This window comes from Filicampus tigris, chromosome 2 (assembly GCF_054856515.1).
Source record: "Filicampus tigris isolate MCC_2025a chromosome 2, RoL_Ftig_1.0, whole genome shotgun sequence".
In the NCBI taxonomy this organism is placed as follows: domain Eukaryota; kingdom Metazoa; phylum Chordata; class Actinopteri; order Syngnathiformes; family Syngnathidae; genus Filicampus; species Filicampus tigris.
Window position 1 is genome coordinate 24,818,345 of NC_141218.1, and position 19,816 is coordinate 24,838,160.

The following is a 19,816-nucleotide window of genomic DNA, read 5'->3' on the forward strand; positions in this document are numbered from 1 at the left end:
ACACGACAAAAAAAGAGTGGCGCAAACTCTGACACACAAACACAAGAGCCTTCCCCTGCAGTATGATCAAGAGAAATAATCAGCTGCTGCTAGGCACTTTTAAAATACTTAAGTGATCATGCACGGCGTTTAACATGAAATGTACTTGGAGTTGCGGGTTTTGTATATGGATTTCTTTTTCTTCAAGACAATCAAATTCAAGACCCCCCCCCCCCGTCCTACAAGATACCAAAACCCTTACGGGATGGAAAGAGGAACATCAAGCGAAGAATTTCCCTGTTTCAGAAAGTACTGTATGACACTGCATCAACGTGGACAACTTTCGGGTAGATGGGTCAGGGCCGTTACGTCATTTGTAGATGACCCGAAAAAAAAGTTAGAATACCTGTAGTACATTTTAAATAAACGTACTTTGTGTCTCATGTATTAAAATAAAGGATTTTACTACACAAAATAATTCAGTCAGATTTGTATTTATTTCCAATAAATCGAGCTATAATAAAATCTATTTTTTGACAAAATAAATAAAAATGTTCAACGTGTATATAGAATTGTTTATTTCACGAATTGTTTTATGTTATTCAAAAAACAACAAGAACAAAAAATGAAAGAGGAAATCAACCCAAACCTTTTTTTCAAGAATCCCCTTTAATGAACAAATCAGAGGGGAAATTAGCTATATTACTGTAGTACAACAAATACGCAGGACTCAATGGAAATGCTTGTTGAACAACATGGAGGAAAAAAAAAATGAAGCGGCCTGTAAAATGCCCCCTGGTCAGATGTTGAAAATCTCTACTCTACTGTGTAGAGCAAACATGACTCACAGTAATCAGTATAAGGTTGCAATCTAATGGTGCAAACTGAAAATAACATTTTATACAAGTTATACAAAGTAAGAACAATTAATTGTTGTTAAAAAACAAAAGGAGGGTATGCATTTTAGGCCAACAGAGCTACGAAGTTATTATTCAAATAGGAACTACAGGAAAGAACAATATAAAAGTACAAAAGTAAGGACAAGTTCAATAACAACAATGGAGGTAGGTTAAAACACATGAATAATCCCAATTAAACAAAACCCCAATGCTCTTTGTCACCTGTCTGTAGCTAGATATATAATGCAACAAGTCAAATAATGAAACTTTCTTGCTTAAAATTCAAGTCATCATCATTTATACATTTTAAAACTGCAAAACCTGACTCAACAGCTACTGTAGGATCTGTAAAGTGCAAGGAAGTAAATGTTTCATCCAAATCTGGAATTTCATCTGAATTCAATGGAACTAAACGTATTATGTTAAATTTAACAAAGTAATCTAACAACACATTGCAGAAGTAACAATGAAGTTAGATTTTTTTTCTGAAGTGGACAGTTTAGCATTCTCATTAATACACTGTGTAAAGACACATTTTCACTCGTGCGCAATGTTGTAGCAATACAACAAGAGTCAATCATGGTTTGGGTCGGATAAGTACAGAAGCATCATGACATAGAGTTAAAGTAAATGCAATCATAAGTGGTATTTTTGGCTGGATTTTGTTAATTTTCATCATAAAAACACATTTCTCTACAGTACAACAGGATTATGATGTATAACTGCAAGGTGTGCTCCCTTTGAAAATTATCTTATTGCATAGTTTCCCAACTTCAATGTTGAAGATCATTAAACAAATGTAAAGTTAAAAGAAAAAGATAACCAAATAAAATGCAGTTTTAAATGGTCATTTTCTTTGTTAAAGCAGAAGTCAACCCAAACATATTTTTTTCAAGAATATGTTCCCAGCAAAAAGTGAAAAAGTACTTGCCCCCCTTGTAAAATCATGAATTTACTGTGGCTAATTTGGGACAATTTGAATCGGAACTTCAAAATATATTGAGATACATATTGAATCGTCCTTTATTGGAGCTCAAGTAAATGAAGTAAATGACAGTATGTATGAAAAATGGCAACAAGCAACTCATTGCATCATACCCTCTCTTACTGAGCAGTACTATATCGAATCCGAAGGAATCGTTCCACTTTAAAATCAAACCGTCCTTGAATTGTATCGCACCCCATGTATCCAACTACCGCACTTATTGAATTGTCTTTTACTGGAGATATTTACATCCCAAATCCAAAGCCATGACCAAGGCCTTGGGACTCCAGGACCGCAGTCTGAGCCATTATTCCTAAATGAAGAAAACTGCTCACACAGGAGTAGTTGGCCAACCAAAATAACCAGTTATTAGGTTCAGCGAGCAAATACTTTTTCATATACGGCCAGATAGGTTTATATTTCTTCCCCCTTATAAATCAAATCATCATTTAGAAACCACATTTTAGACTTACTTAGGTTGCCTTTGTGGAAATTAGGAAGAGGGCAAACACATTTTCATTGCACTGTAAACGATCCTTTTCCAGGAATGGCCGTCAGAGCGGTCCGTTAGTGTTGTGCGTCATCATGTGCCTCCGGAGGTTGCTGGGGTTGTTAAAGGTGGCCGCGCACTGCGGGCAGGAGTACGGCTTCTCCCCGGAGTGCGTTCTCAGGTGGATCTTCAGGCTGCCGTTCTGTGTGAAGCGCTTCCCGCAAAGCGAGCACGCGTACGGCTTCTCTCCGGTGTGTATGCGCATGTGGATGCCCAGCGTGGTCTTGTTGGCAAACGACTTGCCGCACATTGCGCAGGAAATGTGCAGCTCCCCTGTGTGAGTGGCCCTGTGTGCCATCAGGTCCTCGCGACTGGGGAAGGACATGCCACAAAAGTTGCAATCTAAAGATTTGCTGACTGTGTGGGACGGAAAGACGGGATTCAACTGCTGGGGGAACTGGTCCATGTGACTGGGATGTCCTGCGTTACCGTCGGCTGTTCTTAATATGGTCGTTTGAGAGGAGGGAATTCTGTCCAGTTGGTTATTTCTCAGCGGGGCTCTGTCATTGGCACTGGGGACGACATTCAGGAAACCATCGTGGGTGACTGTAAGGTCCTGAGAGTTAAAAACCTGCTGATCGGTCGGAGCAAAGAGGGTTTCAATCTCGTCCTGGAGAGGCCCTTGTCCTCGCCCGCGAACGCTGATGATTCTCAGCTCCTTGTTACTTCCTGTCAAGGAAGAAGATCCGGCAGGCTCGATGTTCTGTGCCCCGCCGGCAACCTCGCTCTGTACACAGGGATTTAGGAAGGCATCCTGACCTGAAAATACAAAATATAATGTCACCAAACAAGCGCAGACCTCCACCATGGACAGAGTGTAGGCTTTCATTGGTATGGTCTATAGTAGAGTGTTCCTACTGTCAAGGGAGAAATGTCAACCCTTTAGCGGACAAGAGGGAGGATTATTAGCACTTGGAGAATAATGACAGATACAATTGAATACAACTTACATGTTAAAAGTCAGTTCAAATACAACCAGAATGGCTTCTAAGAAGTGTTTGAATACTTCTTTAAGCTAGGTCATATACAGGACAAACAAACATGAACATGCAGTGATGATCTCACTCATGCATCCCCCCCCTCCCCACAGATATTTTGCTTTGTCTTACAGAGAAGTGATAATACAATATCAGAGAGACGGACAGAATACAAATAGAATACATTTTATAAGTGCCAAGGGCAGACTTTTTTCTAACACCCAGCATAGTCACAATTTTTTACTCTTACTTTGTAGATTCACCTATTCGCAGATTGCTTTGGGGGAGAAGCTTTTACCTTAATCCAAACATTCCTTTTTTGTCAGGCCAAATCACTATCTAACATAAAAGTTTTGCTTTAGTGCCATCTTGCCACCAAATAACAAATGTTGAAGTCATGGGATGATCATCCACTACAGAGGCCACTGCACTACTATAAAAATGAGTGCTTTGCCGCCATCTTGTGGCATCTATAGGCAATTCTAAACCATTTAAGGTGGGGGGGTTCGTTTACTCACAGATTTTTGTTATTTTTGTGGCAGGGCTCAGACGCACGTTATAAATGTAAACTGTGGTCAAATGTGGAATTTTAGACCAGATCCAGCATAAACTTTGACTGATAAGAGAGGATCCACAGAGACATGCCAGGCAGCTTACTGTTCATGTTTTCCAGTCCAACCACAATGTATTTAGTCTGAAAACACGTTTATGTTCTGCTACTAATGCACAAATGCAGCCCATCTTGAACGGATGAGTCAACACTCGCACTTGGCGCCAAAGCACTCCATGTTCACATGCCAAGTGGACTGAGTGGGACTTGTTTAAACCGTCACAACTGATTTGACACGCGTGAAGAGTGGTTGAAATGGCGTTTACCCACAGAGGCGCATCCTTTTGCCCAACTTGAAATGCATTGCAGCTAGGCAATATGCCCAGTGTGGGACCTCAAACGCAAGCAGGACGCTTCAGGACTGTCAACATGCAATTCCATAAAAAAATTTTTAATGTGGCAAAATGTATTTTAATATTTGATGCCTTTTTCAAAATACGGTATACTCAGTGGAACTGCAAGGGGAAAAAATCTGTTCTGTGATGCAGCTGGGTGACTTCCAAGTTGCAAAAAAAAAAAAAAAAAAATTCCAGGCATTCCACACTGTAGTAACACCAAATAAAATTAAAGATACCCGACCTAACATAGGAACATTGTATTTTGCAGAGCGATACTGTCACCTAGTGGCGTAGCTACTGCTGGAAGAGTGTAGGATAAGCTTAACTATGGTACATTTGCTAAAAAATTAATCATGTGTGTGATTGATATTTATTTAATCAATTGTATCGTTCACATTGTACTGAGCAGACAGACCCTTTCCTCTGTCGCAGTAAGTTCTATGGTTATCATCACACTTTTCTGTGACAGCAAAAGAATGCAAACAATTAAGCAAAATAATTTTTGGAAAGTCTCAAATTTGCAGACATCTTGCATAACCACCCCGTAAATTTTTGTTCAACTCTAAATTGTACGACTTCTGGAGTGTTCAACTTATAATAACACAAGTGGTAAGTCTGTTTGTTAATTTAATGAGCCTTTTAAATTGCCCCTGTAATTGGCAAAACATCAACACTCATTTGATAGATCCACACTGAAAAATGATGAGGACCCCCCGTCCCCCAAAAAAAACAAAAACAAAAGTGATTTTAGGATTTTTTTTCTAAAAATTTCCAGCAGATTTTGGAACACCCACATTTAGGTGAAAAACTGTGACATCAGACTGGTGTCGTGTCAGAGGCAGAGGACAAGCCCATTTCCCCATAATAGTACGTGTGTTTGTGTAACCCCTTTGTCTGTTATTTTTTTACACAATATTAACTCATTTGAAGTGGTGAAAATAGCTTGAGAACAAATCTATAAACACTTTTAAACATTCACAATGTATTGAGTGAGAAACTGCCTATTTCCTGGCTCTATGGAAGAAAGCCATGCCATGAAGTTTTCGCCTGTATATGAACATTTGGATGTACAGCATATTTAGACAATAACGAGTGAAAATAGTGAATATAGACACATTTGACAAGGCTTGTTTTGTTCAAATCGACCACTGCAGCGAATAAAGAGCAAAATTCCAAGTCAAGACAGCACTGATCGTAACTGATCTGCTGAACTGATTGTTCAGAGTACGCCTTCAGCAGCAACATGAACCTCACCGCGGGACTTTGGGCCTAACAAGAAGAAAGAGGAAATACGCGGTGGCGACTGAGCCACATAGCACTGATCGTATCTGTTCAGGGCATGCATTCGCCAGCTAAAAGCAACATTAGACATAATGAAGTGAGTTTGTGCAGATTGATTTCCACCTATATAAACGGGTTTATGAAGTTTATTCTTGTAATGTATCGTTTTTCGAGCACAGCTTTCAGAAAAAACGTGGGAAAAAGGCCATCTCAGGGAGCAGCCATTTCGTAACTTCTGTCGACTGAAAATGACATCACGGTTGCTCGGGGCTCCGATAACGACAAATCACGACTCACCTGCTTGTTGAAGCTGAGCCTTGATTGGTCGTTATCTGAGCCCCGAGCAACTGTGATGTCATTTTCAATTGACCACACGTGGCAAAATGGCCACCCCTTGAGATGGACAAAAACAGGTAGATTGTACTGCTTAACTCATATTCCACAAAGCCAATATTAATCAGAATGTCATGTTCCCGCTAGTGGGCCTGCATAGAACATATTCTTGTTAAGAAAAATGTTTGGGTTGACTTCCCTTTTAACAAATAAAACACAAAAGTCATGTTTTACATGAGGCAATTAAGTATTAACTCATTCACTGCCATTGACAAATGTATTTGTCTTTTCACAGTCCAGCCATTCAATCCCAGGAATTTATTTATGGGTTTTTTTTCACATTTTTTCAAATGTTAGGGTAAAAGAGGTTCTGAGTATGTCTGGCAGTGAATGAGTTAAGAGTCAACGGCAAAAGCAAGCATCCTTTGTTACACTGAGCTGAAATAGCAGCTACCCGTCGCGACACCTGCACTTCTGCTATCCGACTGTGTGCCCATAAAAAAAATTTGAAAATAGAGTTGACGTGAAAACTGGTAATCCCTTCTCATAAAAATGCTGGAAACACAGATTAATGGACTAGCCAACCTCTCCTTAAGTACTTTAACTATTAAGTGCTGTGTCCCATTACATTTGTCCATAAAAGTATGGCTTTGAGCAACGTATGCGTCCGAAGAATTTGACCACGCACACTTGACTCACTTTGACTTGGCTCACATCCTGCGGTGTCCTCTTCATCTTTGATCAGGATGACATCAGGGATCTCTTCAACTGCACGCTAAACAGAGAGCAAGTGCATGTTAAAAACAACACATTACAATTGGTGCTGCCAAAGATGTCAAGAAAATATACCTCCTTTGTATCAGGAAGGGATGTCTCGGCTGCCAGGTGCACAGAGATGGAAGACGTTTCTTGGGTTGCTGGAGGCTTTAAGACAACTAGAAATGCAATGCGAAATTGGGTATAAAATGCAACGAAAATGCAAAGTGGTGAAATTTGAAAATAGACTAAGTATTAAATACACACACATATACATACATATATATATACAGATCAGGGAGTTAAACATAATGCTCACAATCACCTATTCGATCACAAGTTAAAGTAATATATCTATTTGAAAACCTTACTTACTGTATATACTGTGGAACCTCGGATTACATAGCCCGTTTGTAACCTTGTAAATCAAGGTCATGTTTTCCGTTTGAATTGAATGGAAATACAATCAATCCATTCCAGCCCACAAAAGTTAAACTTAACTTAATATATAAAATAAGTGAAAACACATCATTGCAAAGAAATAACCCACTAAATGAAAATGGTAGGGCGACTGGTTAGCATGTCACAGTGCAGAGGTCGTGGGTTCGAATCCGGCCCCGGCCTTCCTGTGTGGAGTTTGCCTGTTCTCCCCGTGCCTGCGTGGGTTTTCTCCGGGTTTCCTCATGCATGGTAGGTCAACTGAGCACTCTAAATTGGCTCAAGGTATGATTGTGAGTGTGTCTGTTTGTTTGTCTCTGTGTGCCCTGCAATTGGCTGACAACCAGTTCAGGGTGTCCCCCGCCTACTGCCCCAAGACAGCTGGGATAGGCTCCAGCACGCCCGCAACCCTTGTGAGGATAAGCGGATTGGATAACGGATGGATGAAAATGATAACCGTTTGTTATTCAATAATTAAGGAGTAGAAAGGGGAGGAAGACTACAGCTCCTCATTGAAAAAGAGTCTTTTTCAATAGGGAAATTCTCATTCAGGTGTTTTTTCATTTGTCTTTTTTTTTCCAATTCATTGGTTGATTTTGGCACAACAAACCAATCCAGAGAATGTTTCTTTGGAGCACTTTTTTGATTGCCTCACTCAGACGGTCGGCCAGCGCTTCCTCTTTGTTTCTGTCAGTCTAACAAAGAGCCAGACCACAACAACAAAACTTACTGACGCACAGAGCCAACAACGCTGGAAGAAGCACGGCACAGATCTCTCAGCTCGGCTTTTTTCTTTTTTTACCATGTAAAGTGCCTATGAGTGTTTTTTAAAGCGCTATACAAATAAGTTGTTTTATTATTATCATTAATATGAATATTGTAGCGAACATGCGGGTCACTCGTAAGAGTGGAAATAGTTAATAGCGGCCGGGAGCAATGCCTGCTTTACTCCTGCTCGCCTCTAGGGGCACCACGTCAAAATTTTAGGTTATTTAGAGGGGAATTTGACAAAAAAACTCATTAAATCAGTCTTGAAATGTGAAGGCACTACAATAAAATAAGTTGTAAGTTCTTTTAACAAAATAGAGGTTAATACCTTGACCCAAACACACACAATTCACACTTGGCTTCTGTATATGGGCAAAGTTTATTAACTACAACTAGTAAAACATACAAGAAAATACTACGATATGGCAAGCCTAAATAAATGAAAAAAAGGAAAACAAATATGAGAAGGTACAGGGAAAATAGGACGTCTGATAGATAAGCGCGAGAGGGTGAAAGGATGACTAGAGAAATGCACAAAGTTTGCTAGCATTCACTATCAATTTTGTATGCACCCACTGACAAGCCCTGGCGAGCTGCAGAGTTGTCACTTACGTTTGCGGAGTCTCACGTGAGGAGCGATGGGTGGAGGGGGGTGAAATTCGTGACAAAGTTAGATTTGAGTCTATTCAACTGTGCTGTTTAAAACCTTTGTGCATTTCACCATTTGTAACTGGTCATCAAACATCTGATTCTGAATGCGTCCAAAGTTTAGGAGTCAAAGATATGAGTTTATACCTTTATCTGCACTGTTATCTCATAAACCTGACCAGGAAAATGATTATTACCATAGAGAAGCAGATTCATCAATGCAAAGTTAGCAGGATACACACAGTAAGCAATACACAAACATACATTCAAATAGATTCATTTCAAGGTCATTTTGGTTGACAAATAGGCATGGGAAGTTTAAAGCTGCAGTTCCCAGGTCAACTTCTTGGGGTCAGTCTTCATCCAGCACTGTCAATGTTCATCTGGGTTTGGTGCCCCGCTGAATGTGAGAGGAACCTTCTGGCTTCAGGCTGGTGAGGCTCCGGAATGTCGGTTTCAGGGCCGTTCAAATCCACATCCGTTGTCTTTAGAGGTGGTCCGGGCGACGTAGACTGGCTCCTTATCAGGAGTTTGTGTCTTTCTGAGTCCTAGCATGTCTTTGTTAAATCAAATGGCAGGGATTCCTTGGGGATGCCTTTGCTTTGAAGTGAGGCTGGAGCAGACTTTGTGGCAGTCGTGGCTGAACCTTATCTCCAACCCATGACATGTGGTCCACATGAAGGTATATTCCTTAGATTATTAATATGAATTTTATGATTACGATTATGATTATTATCTATGACGAGTGTTTCCTAACACTGTATCTTTAGCAGTTTCCCATTTCTTAACAGCCATTCTGGCTGTTTAGTTCTCAATTAGCAAAAGTTTAGGTAGAATTTCCGCAGAGCGACGACAGCTATTTTGATGTGATTACATCAATGTTCACCATTCGTTGTCCTCATTAAAGTGATGCAACAAATGACCTCGCGCTAAACCTGAGGCAAGGCCCCTCTCTGTCCATTTAAAAAAATCGTCTTAAAACTCATTTTTATTCAATGCATTTTGACTATTTCAGTGTTATATGATGTTTACTGTTTTTATTGTTTTAACTGTCTTTGTAGGTCTAATTTTAACTTCAAGTAAAGCACTTTATATGCAACAATGGTTGTTTTTAAAGTGCTCCATAAATAAAGTTGAGTTGAGCGGAGCTGTCGAGCATATTTGCATCCGATTGGGGCTCAAATGAGTGGAATCCCTTATCAGAGTTCACCAAAGTAGTATCCCTGGAACTCTAACAAAATGGCTGCTTCAAACCAAAATTGGGCATTGGGTTCTTGGAAATTTTTTTATGTCCTATTATGATAAACATGTCCATCCAATTTTATTTGGATTGATGCAACACGTGTTGAAGGCAGAACATTTTTTTCCAGAGGTTTCCAGGGGGTGCTACTAGGTGAATTTTGAGGGGTAATTTCCAGGACCTTTAAAATACTTTTTTTTTTACCAGGATATACAGTATGTGCTTGGAAAAATTGGTGAGTTTTGGGGTATGTTGGAAGAATAAAAAACTGCTATTCAAAGAAGGCCTTTGCACCACCTGGTGCTTGGGCCCTATTGACAATGTCATTATCATGGAATATGAATAAAGTATATGATCTATTGTATGTAACTACTTGTTTATTGCAATTTCATATTAAATGTGTTACTTGTGAGATCAGTGAACCAAATCACGTGTCTGCTGTGTTTCTGGCAACTGTGGTTGCTTGAGTCAGTGAGCCAAATCATCTGAGTAAGCCAACTTCAGTCAGTGAACCAAATCATATGAGTCTGCATTGTTTTCGGTGAGTCCGCTAACTCGAGTCAGTGAAGCACATCATCTGAGTCTGCTAACTCACCTTATGTACTGTTACTCAGCCAGAGGACTCATAGGATCAGGGAACTCATTCATAAACTGGTTAATTCAGGAACCTAACAGTTACGGCCATTCCGTGGCAAACATCTACAAGCAGCATGAACCAGCCCAATTTGATTAATCAAATAATGGGATAAAATTGCATTTTGCATTAAAGTGTATTACAAAATACTTTCCTCCCAAATGTTGTTTATATAGTGATTAAAAAAAAAAAAACAATTTAGCGATAGCATACGAGAGGGATTGATGTACTCACCAACCTTTTTGAAACTGATTCAGTCATCCTTTTCCAAAGTAAAAGCAGATGTTTGCAAATGACTTATTACGATAAAATACAAGGATTAAATAAAATAATCATTCTGCTTTCATGAAGGACTACAGAAATCGGAGTCCTTCATTATTTTGTTAAAACTAGTGGTATCAGTTACTAGGTATCAGTGGGTGCTCGTATGGCATCGGTCTGGGAAAAAAAGTTGTATCAAACACCCCTAATATTATTTACCATACTTTTCTATGGTTCTAAATTGATCAAGTACAAGTCCATTTTTGGCTTACAGCTTGCCAGGTCGTTTGTGATGTTACTCTGACCTGCCATGACATGTAATATTTTCCGCAGCTTCCAACAATAATTTAGTGAATTTCCTTAATGTGTGGCTATATGAACAACGCATAGCGTTTGTAAATTTTCAACTCTTAATTAGCTTTTTTAATGCATGGCATCCATTATAAAAACGATGTACAGCAGTAAACGAAATAATTTTTGCCATTCCCATTACTTTACAATTGTACATTATATTACTTTACTAAAATGTGGCTTTCAGATTTTCCGTTGAAAATGTCAATATAATGCTCACTAGTTTTCAAATCGTAATGACTTCTGTTATGCTGAAATTTGGAATGTCTTAATTAACTAATACATTAGAAATAATGACCGTTGTTGTTTTATGTGGTCATTGTATTTGTGTAGCAACCTTTTCAATGATAACAGTTTTTTGAAAACAAGATAGAGAAAGTTAGGGATGTTTGAAACCCGGATTCTACAACTTTCTTAATATTCGTCACAGAAAAATGACACTTACATCACTGGACTCGTCTGTAAAAGATCTGACTAATAACGATGTTTTGTCGTAAATCGATCGATCTTTGAAATTTCACGCACATAGCCACATTATGTGACTGAAGCTTTTTGTGGCTTGGTTACCTGGTGTTTTGCTTCGGGCTTTGGTCACATTTGCTCTGAAGGCGGAGAAGCGGCTGGCCGGCCGATTGCTCCTGGTCTGCAGGCGGAGGGAGAAAATCTCGCTCCTCATTGCTTTCATCCTCATCCTCAGGCTCTCGTTGTCCCTCAGGCTCTGGTTGAGATGGAGCCGCAGGGACGCTGAGCTCTCGGAGAAAAGCTGGCTTATTTCCAGAACCGCCGCTTTCACCAACACGTCCATGATGGATAAAAGCTGTGACTCGAGATTCAAATTGTCCGTCGGCATGTTTGTTGACATTGATCAGGTCGCTCCCGGGGTAGAAAACCCGTCTGAGGAGGAAAACGTAAAACGCTACAGTGGCTGGATTAGCTATAGCCTGCCAAGAGCTATAACACAATAGCACTTCCTGTATGTGACGCTAATTACCGTAATGCTAAGGATACGGCCACCGCCACCTTTTCTTCCTTCCTCTTCTGCTTCTTATTTTTGAGCAACCAGACATATTTATTTTGCTTCAGTTCGAGACTCTCCTCGTATTTACAGTGTTGGTCAAACGTATAGGTATTGTGTCCACTTGTGAAAGAAAGAAAGAAAGAAAGGAGGGTCTCACTGTCATTTTTAGTCTCCACCAGGTCAGCACAAACCCACACCTGCACTTGGAACCCTCACACTGGGTCTTGAAACCCAACTCAGCTGTCTAAAACGTTAACCCTGTCTTAAAACCGTGATTTCAAACCCAGCTACAAACCCTAACTCAGGATAAAACACTAGCCTATCTTGAAACCAGAAGCAGGCAGAAAACCCTATTTTGCAACCTAACCCCTCTTGAAACATTACTTTGAATCCCTAATCATGTTTTGAAAATTGTACACATGCATACATGTTTTAGGGTCCTTTGAAAATCACTACATAAATTAAATTATTAGTTCTAGTAGTAGTAGTTCTGTGTTATACGTTAGACCTTAAGCAACTCTACAAACTGTTAATGTCTTCAATATGTCATTCATCATACAATGGTTAAAATCATCTTTTATTGCCCATCACAGGTTGTTCATGCATTCTGGCACTCTTAAATGGCTCTTCGGATCATTAAAAATATTGATTGTTGCATTTATCTTCTTATAATACACAATCATTACAGTTTAAAACGTGTCTACTTCATGTGCAACACATGAACAAAACAGTTTATACAAAAGTAAACATGACGCAACTTACATAAGTGACACAGTGTCAAACCAACAACAAACTAAGACATTCTCAATTTCCGGGACCAAAAAATATTTTGGGGGTCATTTATTTCCTAGGACTGTGTCTCCACTGAAACTCCTCCATCTCCCTCCGTCTCACAGCTCTTGGGTGCCTCTTCATCCTCTCCAGTTGTTTCTGAGCTATCTTTGCCTTTCTCCTCCTGGACACTCATCAGTGTCCCATTGTCAGCATGCTCTGCCTCATCTTTGTCCGCTGACACCTCTTTGGCAGCATCCTCTCCCTTTTCATCCTTCTCTTCGTCTGCTTTGACTTTCTCCTCCATCTCTTTATCCTCTTTGTCTTTCTTCTCTTTCTCTAGTTTGGAGAGGCTGTGACACAGGGACTGGACGTAGGTGAACACACACATAGGGTCCGGGTGGTTGCCCATCATGAGCATGTCAGACACTTCAATCAGTGGCCAACAGTCTGCGAGCGACCTGGCGGAAAGTACATCACGCACACATGGGGAGAGAAGAACAACGGCATGAGAGAAATAAATCATGGGTGGACAGATGGACAGATGTATATATGTACAGTACAAATAACTACTGTAAATGGTCTGGCTGGCCGCTGGACGAAGCTATATGATGAAGCAATCGATACGTGGATGATGGATGGATAAGGAGTTTTTTGGATGGTGGCGGTGATACTGTGCAGTATAGGTACCTGATGGATGGATGGATGGATGGATGAATGCATGGATGGATGGATGCATGGATGGATGGATGGATGGATGCATGGATGGATGGATGATATTTGGATGGATGAGGGTGCTGTGGTTGTGTGGGTTAATTTAGAAGATAGAGGATGGATGGATGGATGTTGGTGTGATAAATGGATCTGAATGACATAGAAAGACAGATACAGTAGATAGATAGATGCATAGATGGATGGATGGATGATAGATACATAGATAGATGGATGGATGGATGGATGGATAGATGGATAGATGGATAGAGAGATAGATAGATAGATAGATAGATAGATAGATAGATAGATAGATAGATAGATAGATAGATAGATAGATAGATAGATAGATAGATAGATAGATAGATAGATAGATAGCTGCACAGAGACAGGTGGATAGATAACAATAGTAGATGGGTAGATATACATAGATGATAGATGGAGGGAATGACAGATATACGGATGTTGATAGATTGATGGGCGGACAGACAGATGGATGCATACTCCGCAGTCTGGAAAGCCAGTGTGAAATTCTTCTCCCTTTCAGTGGGTTTCAAGGCATTGTAGTCGAAAGCGTCGGGGAAATAGCGGTGGATCAACGCACAGAAAGCCATCCCGTCACTCCAAGATGAGGAGAAATTTTCTATGTTGACGCCCTGAAAGAAAGAGGGAAGGGTTAATGTCTTCAGTTGATTGAATAATAAATATCACAGAATCATCGTGTGACAGCGTACCTGATAGTGTTGAGTTTTGCTGCGGCACCACTGCAACATTCGCTGTTTGATGGAAGCCCCTGTGGCCGAAGCTGTGGATGACTTCTGAATTTTGAAATTGCGTGGTATTGGTGTCCTAGACGGGCCATAAACAGATGTGTACTGAAGCACACTAAACATAGCAAAGTGATCTCTTTTTGTTGGGCGGAGGAATAGATGGATGGATAGATAGACAGATCTATTGATGATGGGTGGAAGGATGGAGGAGAAAAGGATAGCGGATGGATGAAAAGATAGCCAGACAGACAGCTAGCTAGCTATCTGACTTTTTTTGCATAGATAGATAGATAGATAGACAGATAGACAGATAGATAGATAGATAGATAGATAGATAGATAGATAGATAGATAGATAGATAGATAGATAGATAGATAGATAGATAGATAGATAGATAGATAGATAGATAGATAGATAGATAGATAGATAGATAAATGTGTGTATCTCTTGTGTTTGGTGACTCACTCAGGTGCTCCCTGTTGGAACTTAGCGATGATGTCATTCTTTTTGGACGCTCGGCCAGAGCGAGCCGACGGTCTCGGACGGGGCAGAGCGTGAGGTGTTGCTTTTGGGGTTTTTTGAGCCTTCCCTTGTTTTTCGGTCTCTTTTAGCTTTTCTTTGTCTTTTGCTTGCTCTTCTTTGACTTGCTTTTTCTCCTCCTCCAACTTTTTGGGCTTTTTATCAAGATTTTTGCCTTCACTTAGATTTTCTTCCACGTTCTCTTTGCTCTCCATCTTCTTCTCCCCTATATCTCTATTTTTGACCTCCTCCTTATCTTCCCCCTTCTCTTTCTCTCCAGGGTCCTTTCGATCTTCATGTCCAGTGCCTTCAGTGTCACCTTCAACTGATTTTGAAGCAGTTGTCCGCAGTGGGTGTGCGTTTGCAGCCTCCTCACCTCCCACTTGTGGTGTGGGCCCCTCCCTCACCTCTGCCATGAGCTCCTGACCTTCCATCGCGCCCCCCTCTGGCGTCCCGCCTCCTGGGTCATTGTTCTGCATGAGCTCTGCTTCATCTGTCTGCAGGACAATCAGCACAGAACTCACTCAGGGACTCAATCCACACAGTCATTGCACATTCCACTGCTGGAGTTGTCGTGAGGTACATATCCAAGACGTGTAATTCTCTTCAGAGGCGTTTTAAGTAGACTATACATCTACTTAAAAAATGCATCTGGATCCAGGTGTTTTTTTTTTTGTGCAGCCATTTGGCAAAATAAAATTGAGTAAATTCATCACACCATTTTTTTTCAGTATATGTGTGCTGTCAAATCCAAGTAATCTGCTGAGGGCCTTCTCTATCAGTAGTGCTGGCCAGTTCACAGTAAATGGGGAGAGAAGAACAACGGCATGAGAGTATACTACAGTAAAAGTATATTAGCAGATTAATAGATTAATGTTGATTCTGAACCACTCAAGATATGCACGTGGAACGGCTGTGTGCTGTCATATTGTGTTTGTATTGATGGTTTCGAAAATGGGGAGGTGATAGTCGTGATTTTAAGAGGTGGATTAAGTCGTATCAAGGCTCAGATGCCAAATGCACGGCTTGCCACTGACTAGAAGGCTATTCGCTTGTTGCCATTGATGCAACTGTATTGTAGAATATGTGCCTAGGCTCAATATAGGTTACGAAACACTCCAGCGGTGGATCTTCATTTGATGCCTTGATAATGTGAGGAGGAGGAGTAGAGATATTTGTTTTGTTGGCACTCAAGACTGAAGATTATAGTTTGAAGTAAGAGCAGCTAATATTAGTCAGCACTCTCCTGTGGAGATCTGACGGCCCTCAGCAAGCAGTCATGCAACGTGAGATAGGAAACACCACTCTGGAATTTGTGGACCATCTCGATTTAGATATTTTACATTGGGACAGTCAGCGTTCACTCTCAAGGGGCATCGTCTTGAGAACATGTTGACAACTGAAATCCAAATAACCGCACAAGAATGAGCCCGAAAATTGTAGATCAATTATGTACATCTATCTTTTTTTCTCATCTAACAAAAAGACACGTACATTTAAGTTGAGTGTTTTTTCAAATTTGAATTTGAGATAAAAGAAAAAAAAAAAAAAGTGCATGCATGCTTTTTGTTGGACAGCAATGATATATGGTGGCATGTGTTGCAGTGATATTATAGTGGTATGTGTATTGTCTTACTATATGGGGTCAAATGTTGAAAATCATCACTTATCAAATATCAAATATTTTAACTGTGTCATCCATACTGACAATTGAAAGATCTGAGGGTGAATTATTGTGAGCATTTTGAGTAGATTCACATTTTTTAAACACCTCAGCTGAACAGTTTTACTCTATATATCATACCACAGCTCATCTTCTTTCTTTCTTTTTTTACCTTTCAAATAATGCTTTACTTTTGGTCATCATTTATTTGATGAAATTTAATGTCACGGTATGAGTAGTAGATCATACATTACCACCTAAAATTGCACATTGACGTTTTGCAACATAACTACTGCTGTTGTACTCTGTTGCCTTACCGGGAATTGAGCAGAGGTGCACAAACATTTTACACCAAGGGCCACCTAAGAAATATCTGGCTGCCTGAGTACCACAATCATGACCAACATGAAAAAAAAAAAAAACACTAGCACAGTAGGCGTAAGTAATCAGCATCCCTAAAACGCATTTAATGTAAAGAACAATAACGTTTTGCGCAGTTTTTAAAGATTAAATGCAAATGCATGTAACTTTTTAAAGGTAAATACAACTGAACTCTACTTAGGCAGTGATTCTGTCATGTACCACTAGCGGGAGCACCACACACGGGAGACCATAGCAAAAAGTAACTGACTTAATTACATCATCCAGCAGCAAATGTCAGTGTCAGAGTCATGCAGTCCTATGAGTTGGGATGCAGACAAGAATGCATTTGAAATGGACATTCATCATTACTTATTGTACAGAAACGCAGACCTGCTTGTTGTCGCTTGAATCAGTCTGACTTGTCCGCTCTGAAAACTCAGCTGTCTCCTGGTTTACTGCGTCTCCATCCATTACAACTGAAGTTAAATCAGATTTCTCAACAAGCCTGTTCAATGCAGTTCTGCGCTCTCTTCCCCACTCTGTTGTCTCTCTGCTCCATTCACCCGACACCCTCTCCCTCCGCCTTGCAAGGATGCCTTTGCTTCTTTATCTGACCTTTCTAACAACACATGTCCCAAAAATAGCTTCTTAGTGACATAGGCGAAGTCCAACGTGGCCGGACAGCTGCATCTGCTGTGGAAACCGCGGCAGTACACACATGTACACAGACACAGATAGACAGACAAACGTACGCACGCCCACACACACGCACGCACACACTCACTATTTCCCTTTTGACCACAGGGAAGTGAGTGCGAATTTGGTTGCCGAAAATAAATATCCAACCTGAAATATATAGTCTTTTTTTTTTCAATCAGTTTTCAGCCCCTGTATGTTGCCATGTCAATCTAATCTGGCCAGCGCCTTCAAAATCAATAGTGCTGGCCAATCTAAGTTAAACTAGGCTACTGTATATTAGCAATGAGACTGTTTCTTTAAAAACAGATTTCAAATTTCTTCTCACACGGCCACAACACTGTTCCTCAATGAGGTCAGCATTTATTGGTTGGCTAGAGCAAGCCAACTTCAGCAAAACACATCAGTAGCGATCTGCATACATGGATACATATAATAATCAGCCTCTCTGTTAAATGTATATTTAACTTTTTTTTAAACTTTTTTTCTTTTTAAAAAAAATGTTTTTGTAATGTTTTTAGATTAATATTGATTATGAACTGCTCCAGGTACGTGGCACAGTTGTGTGCTTTTATACGGTATATTGAATTTTTACACATTATGAATGGTTTCTATAAATACGGCATGATAGTAGTCGTATTAACTTGTGTACTATTTGTCATAAGTTAAACCTTCAACGATGTTCTTCAGTAATATTTAGACTTTCAGGACAAGTATAAAAACAAGTCACTAATACTAAAATCAAATCAAATGGTGATCAATTTTAAGATGCCTGATGACACATAATTGAGACGAAACAAATCTGGAGCTTTGTATGGATTTTATGTTCAAGAAGACATCTATGATTGATGTTGAATTATTCTAATTGAATATCTTCACACTATGCCACAAACTTGAAGATGGCAGTACACTACCGCTTTGCAGCAGTTTCTCAAGCTCCCAGGATCAGGATTAAGTCCCTCAATGAATTTGAAGCTGATGTTGGTGTGATCCCAACTCTAATGACGCAAGTGAGGTATAGTTCGGACAAACTTTACCAATTTATAGAGAGTTCAACAGCAACTATTTCATCAACGTTGACAAGTTTTCTCTGCAGATTGCAGCTCCTATGAACTAAGCGCTGACTGAAGGTGTTGCTCACGCCAACAAAAGCAAGGTAGACTTGCTGGATGGCAAGCTCAGCTAAAGGCTAGGAAGCCACAGATACCATCACACTCTTCTTAGCCAACGATCCTTCACTGGACAATAAAATGGAGTTACTCCGCCAGAGGCTGGGTGGCTCCAGTTAGATGAGGAATTCTTCTGTGCTTGTTTGACAGAAACACGGCTAAACAACAACATACTCGACTCAGTCTTCGACATCGATGGACTACAGCTGTTTCAAGCCGACCATCACGCCTCTTCGGGGAAGAAAAGTGGGGTTGGACTCTGTATCTAATATCAACAAAGGTTGGTGCACAAACAGTGTATTTATAGGAAGCCATAGACGCTAAAACATATTTATTTTCAAATATATTGAGGATTTCTTTTTTTACAATGTATGTTGATGTGCCTTTCATAACCGCATGAACCAATGTTGCACAACACAACAAAATTAACTATGAGCATCTATGCCGCCCATTGATTGGATGCGAGACTCCAGTTCCTTTTACAGATGTTTATTGCTCAGCAAAACGCCGTAAAACGCCAGCACACCGTACTCCCAGAGATAATCCTTACGGTCCAAAATGTGATGCTTCAACAAACGTGTTGTATTAACTTTGTATAATCACTCGGCTTTGGCAAAACAATGAAGAGGAAAAAGTAAGCAACACGCATGTCGCATGGTGAATGCCGCTACAAGTGCTTCTTAGTCTCTGCGTAAAGTGTACGGAGATTCTGTAAAACGCAACTTCCGGTATGACATTTTCAAAACAAAGGCATGTATTTCAAAATACAGATGGCAGCCATTACAAATGTCATGCGATCTATCAATACAACCTTTGCGATCGACTGCTAGATCGCGATCGACGTATTGAGCACCCCTAAAACATAAGTGATATAATAGATAAAGAGCAGTATGCTGCGGACTTAACAAAACAATTATCATGAGTTATAGGAGCTGCCTGTCAAGAGGCTTTTGTCTGAACAATTGTCATCTTCCACACGCTTATCCTGTACAGGGTCGCAGGGAGGTGCTGGAGTTTATCCCAGCTGACAATGGGCGAAAGGAAGACACCCTGAACTGGTTGCCAGCCAGTCGCAGGGCACACACAGA

The 19,816-nt window shown here is 40.2% G+C and overlaps 2 protein-coding genes across 2 annotated transcripts; both read right to left on the minus strand.

Moving 5' to 3' along the window:
- Nucleotides 1–533: 533 nt before the first annotated feature.
- On the minus strand, nt 534–12,026 carry LOC147151869 (uncharacterized). The gene is made up of 4 exons (XM_086024564.1): nt 11,616–12,026; nt 6,802–6,887; nt 6,652–6,727; nt 534–3,172 (listed from the first exon to the last, which is right to left on the minus strand). Exons 1-4 carry the CDS (start codon nt 11,908–11,910, stop codon nt 2,418–2,420), a joined length of 1,212 nt encoding a protein of 403 aa, XP_085880690.1. The 5' UTR covers nt 11,911–12,026; the 3' UTR covers nt 534–2,417.
- Nucleotides 12,027–12,622: 596 nt separating this feature from the next.
- smtnl1 (smoothelin-like 1) lies at nt 12,623–17,421 on the minus strand. Its single transcript, XM_086023444.1, has 5 exons — nt 17,254–17,421; nt 14,784–15,334; nt 14,283–14,397; nt 14,053–14,204; nt 12,623–13,298 (listed from the first exon to the last, which is right to left on the minus strand). The coding sequence occupies exons 1-5, from the start codon at nt 17,332–17,334 to the stop codon at nt 12,914–12,916; spliced, it is 1,284 nt and encodes a 427-aa protein (XP_085879570.1). The 5' UTR covers nt 17,335–17,421; the 3' UTR covers nt 12,623–12,913.
- Between the last annotated feature and the right edge of the window lie 2,395 nt (nt 17,422–19,816).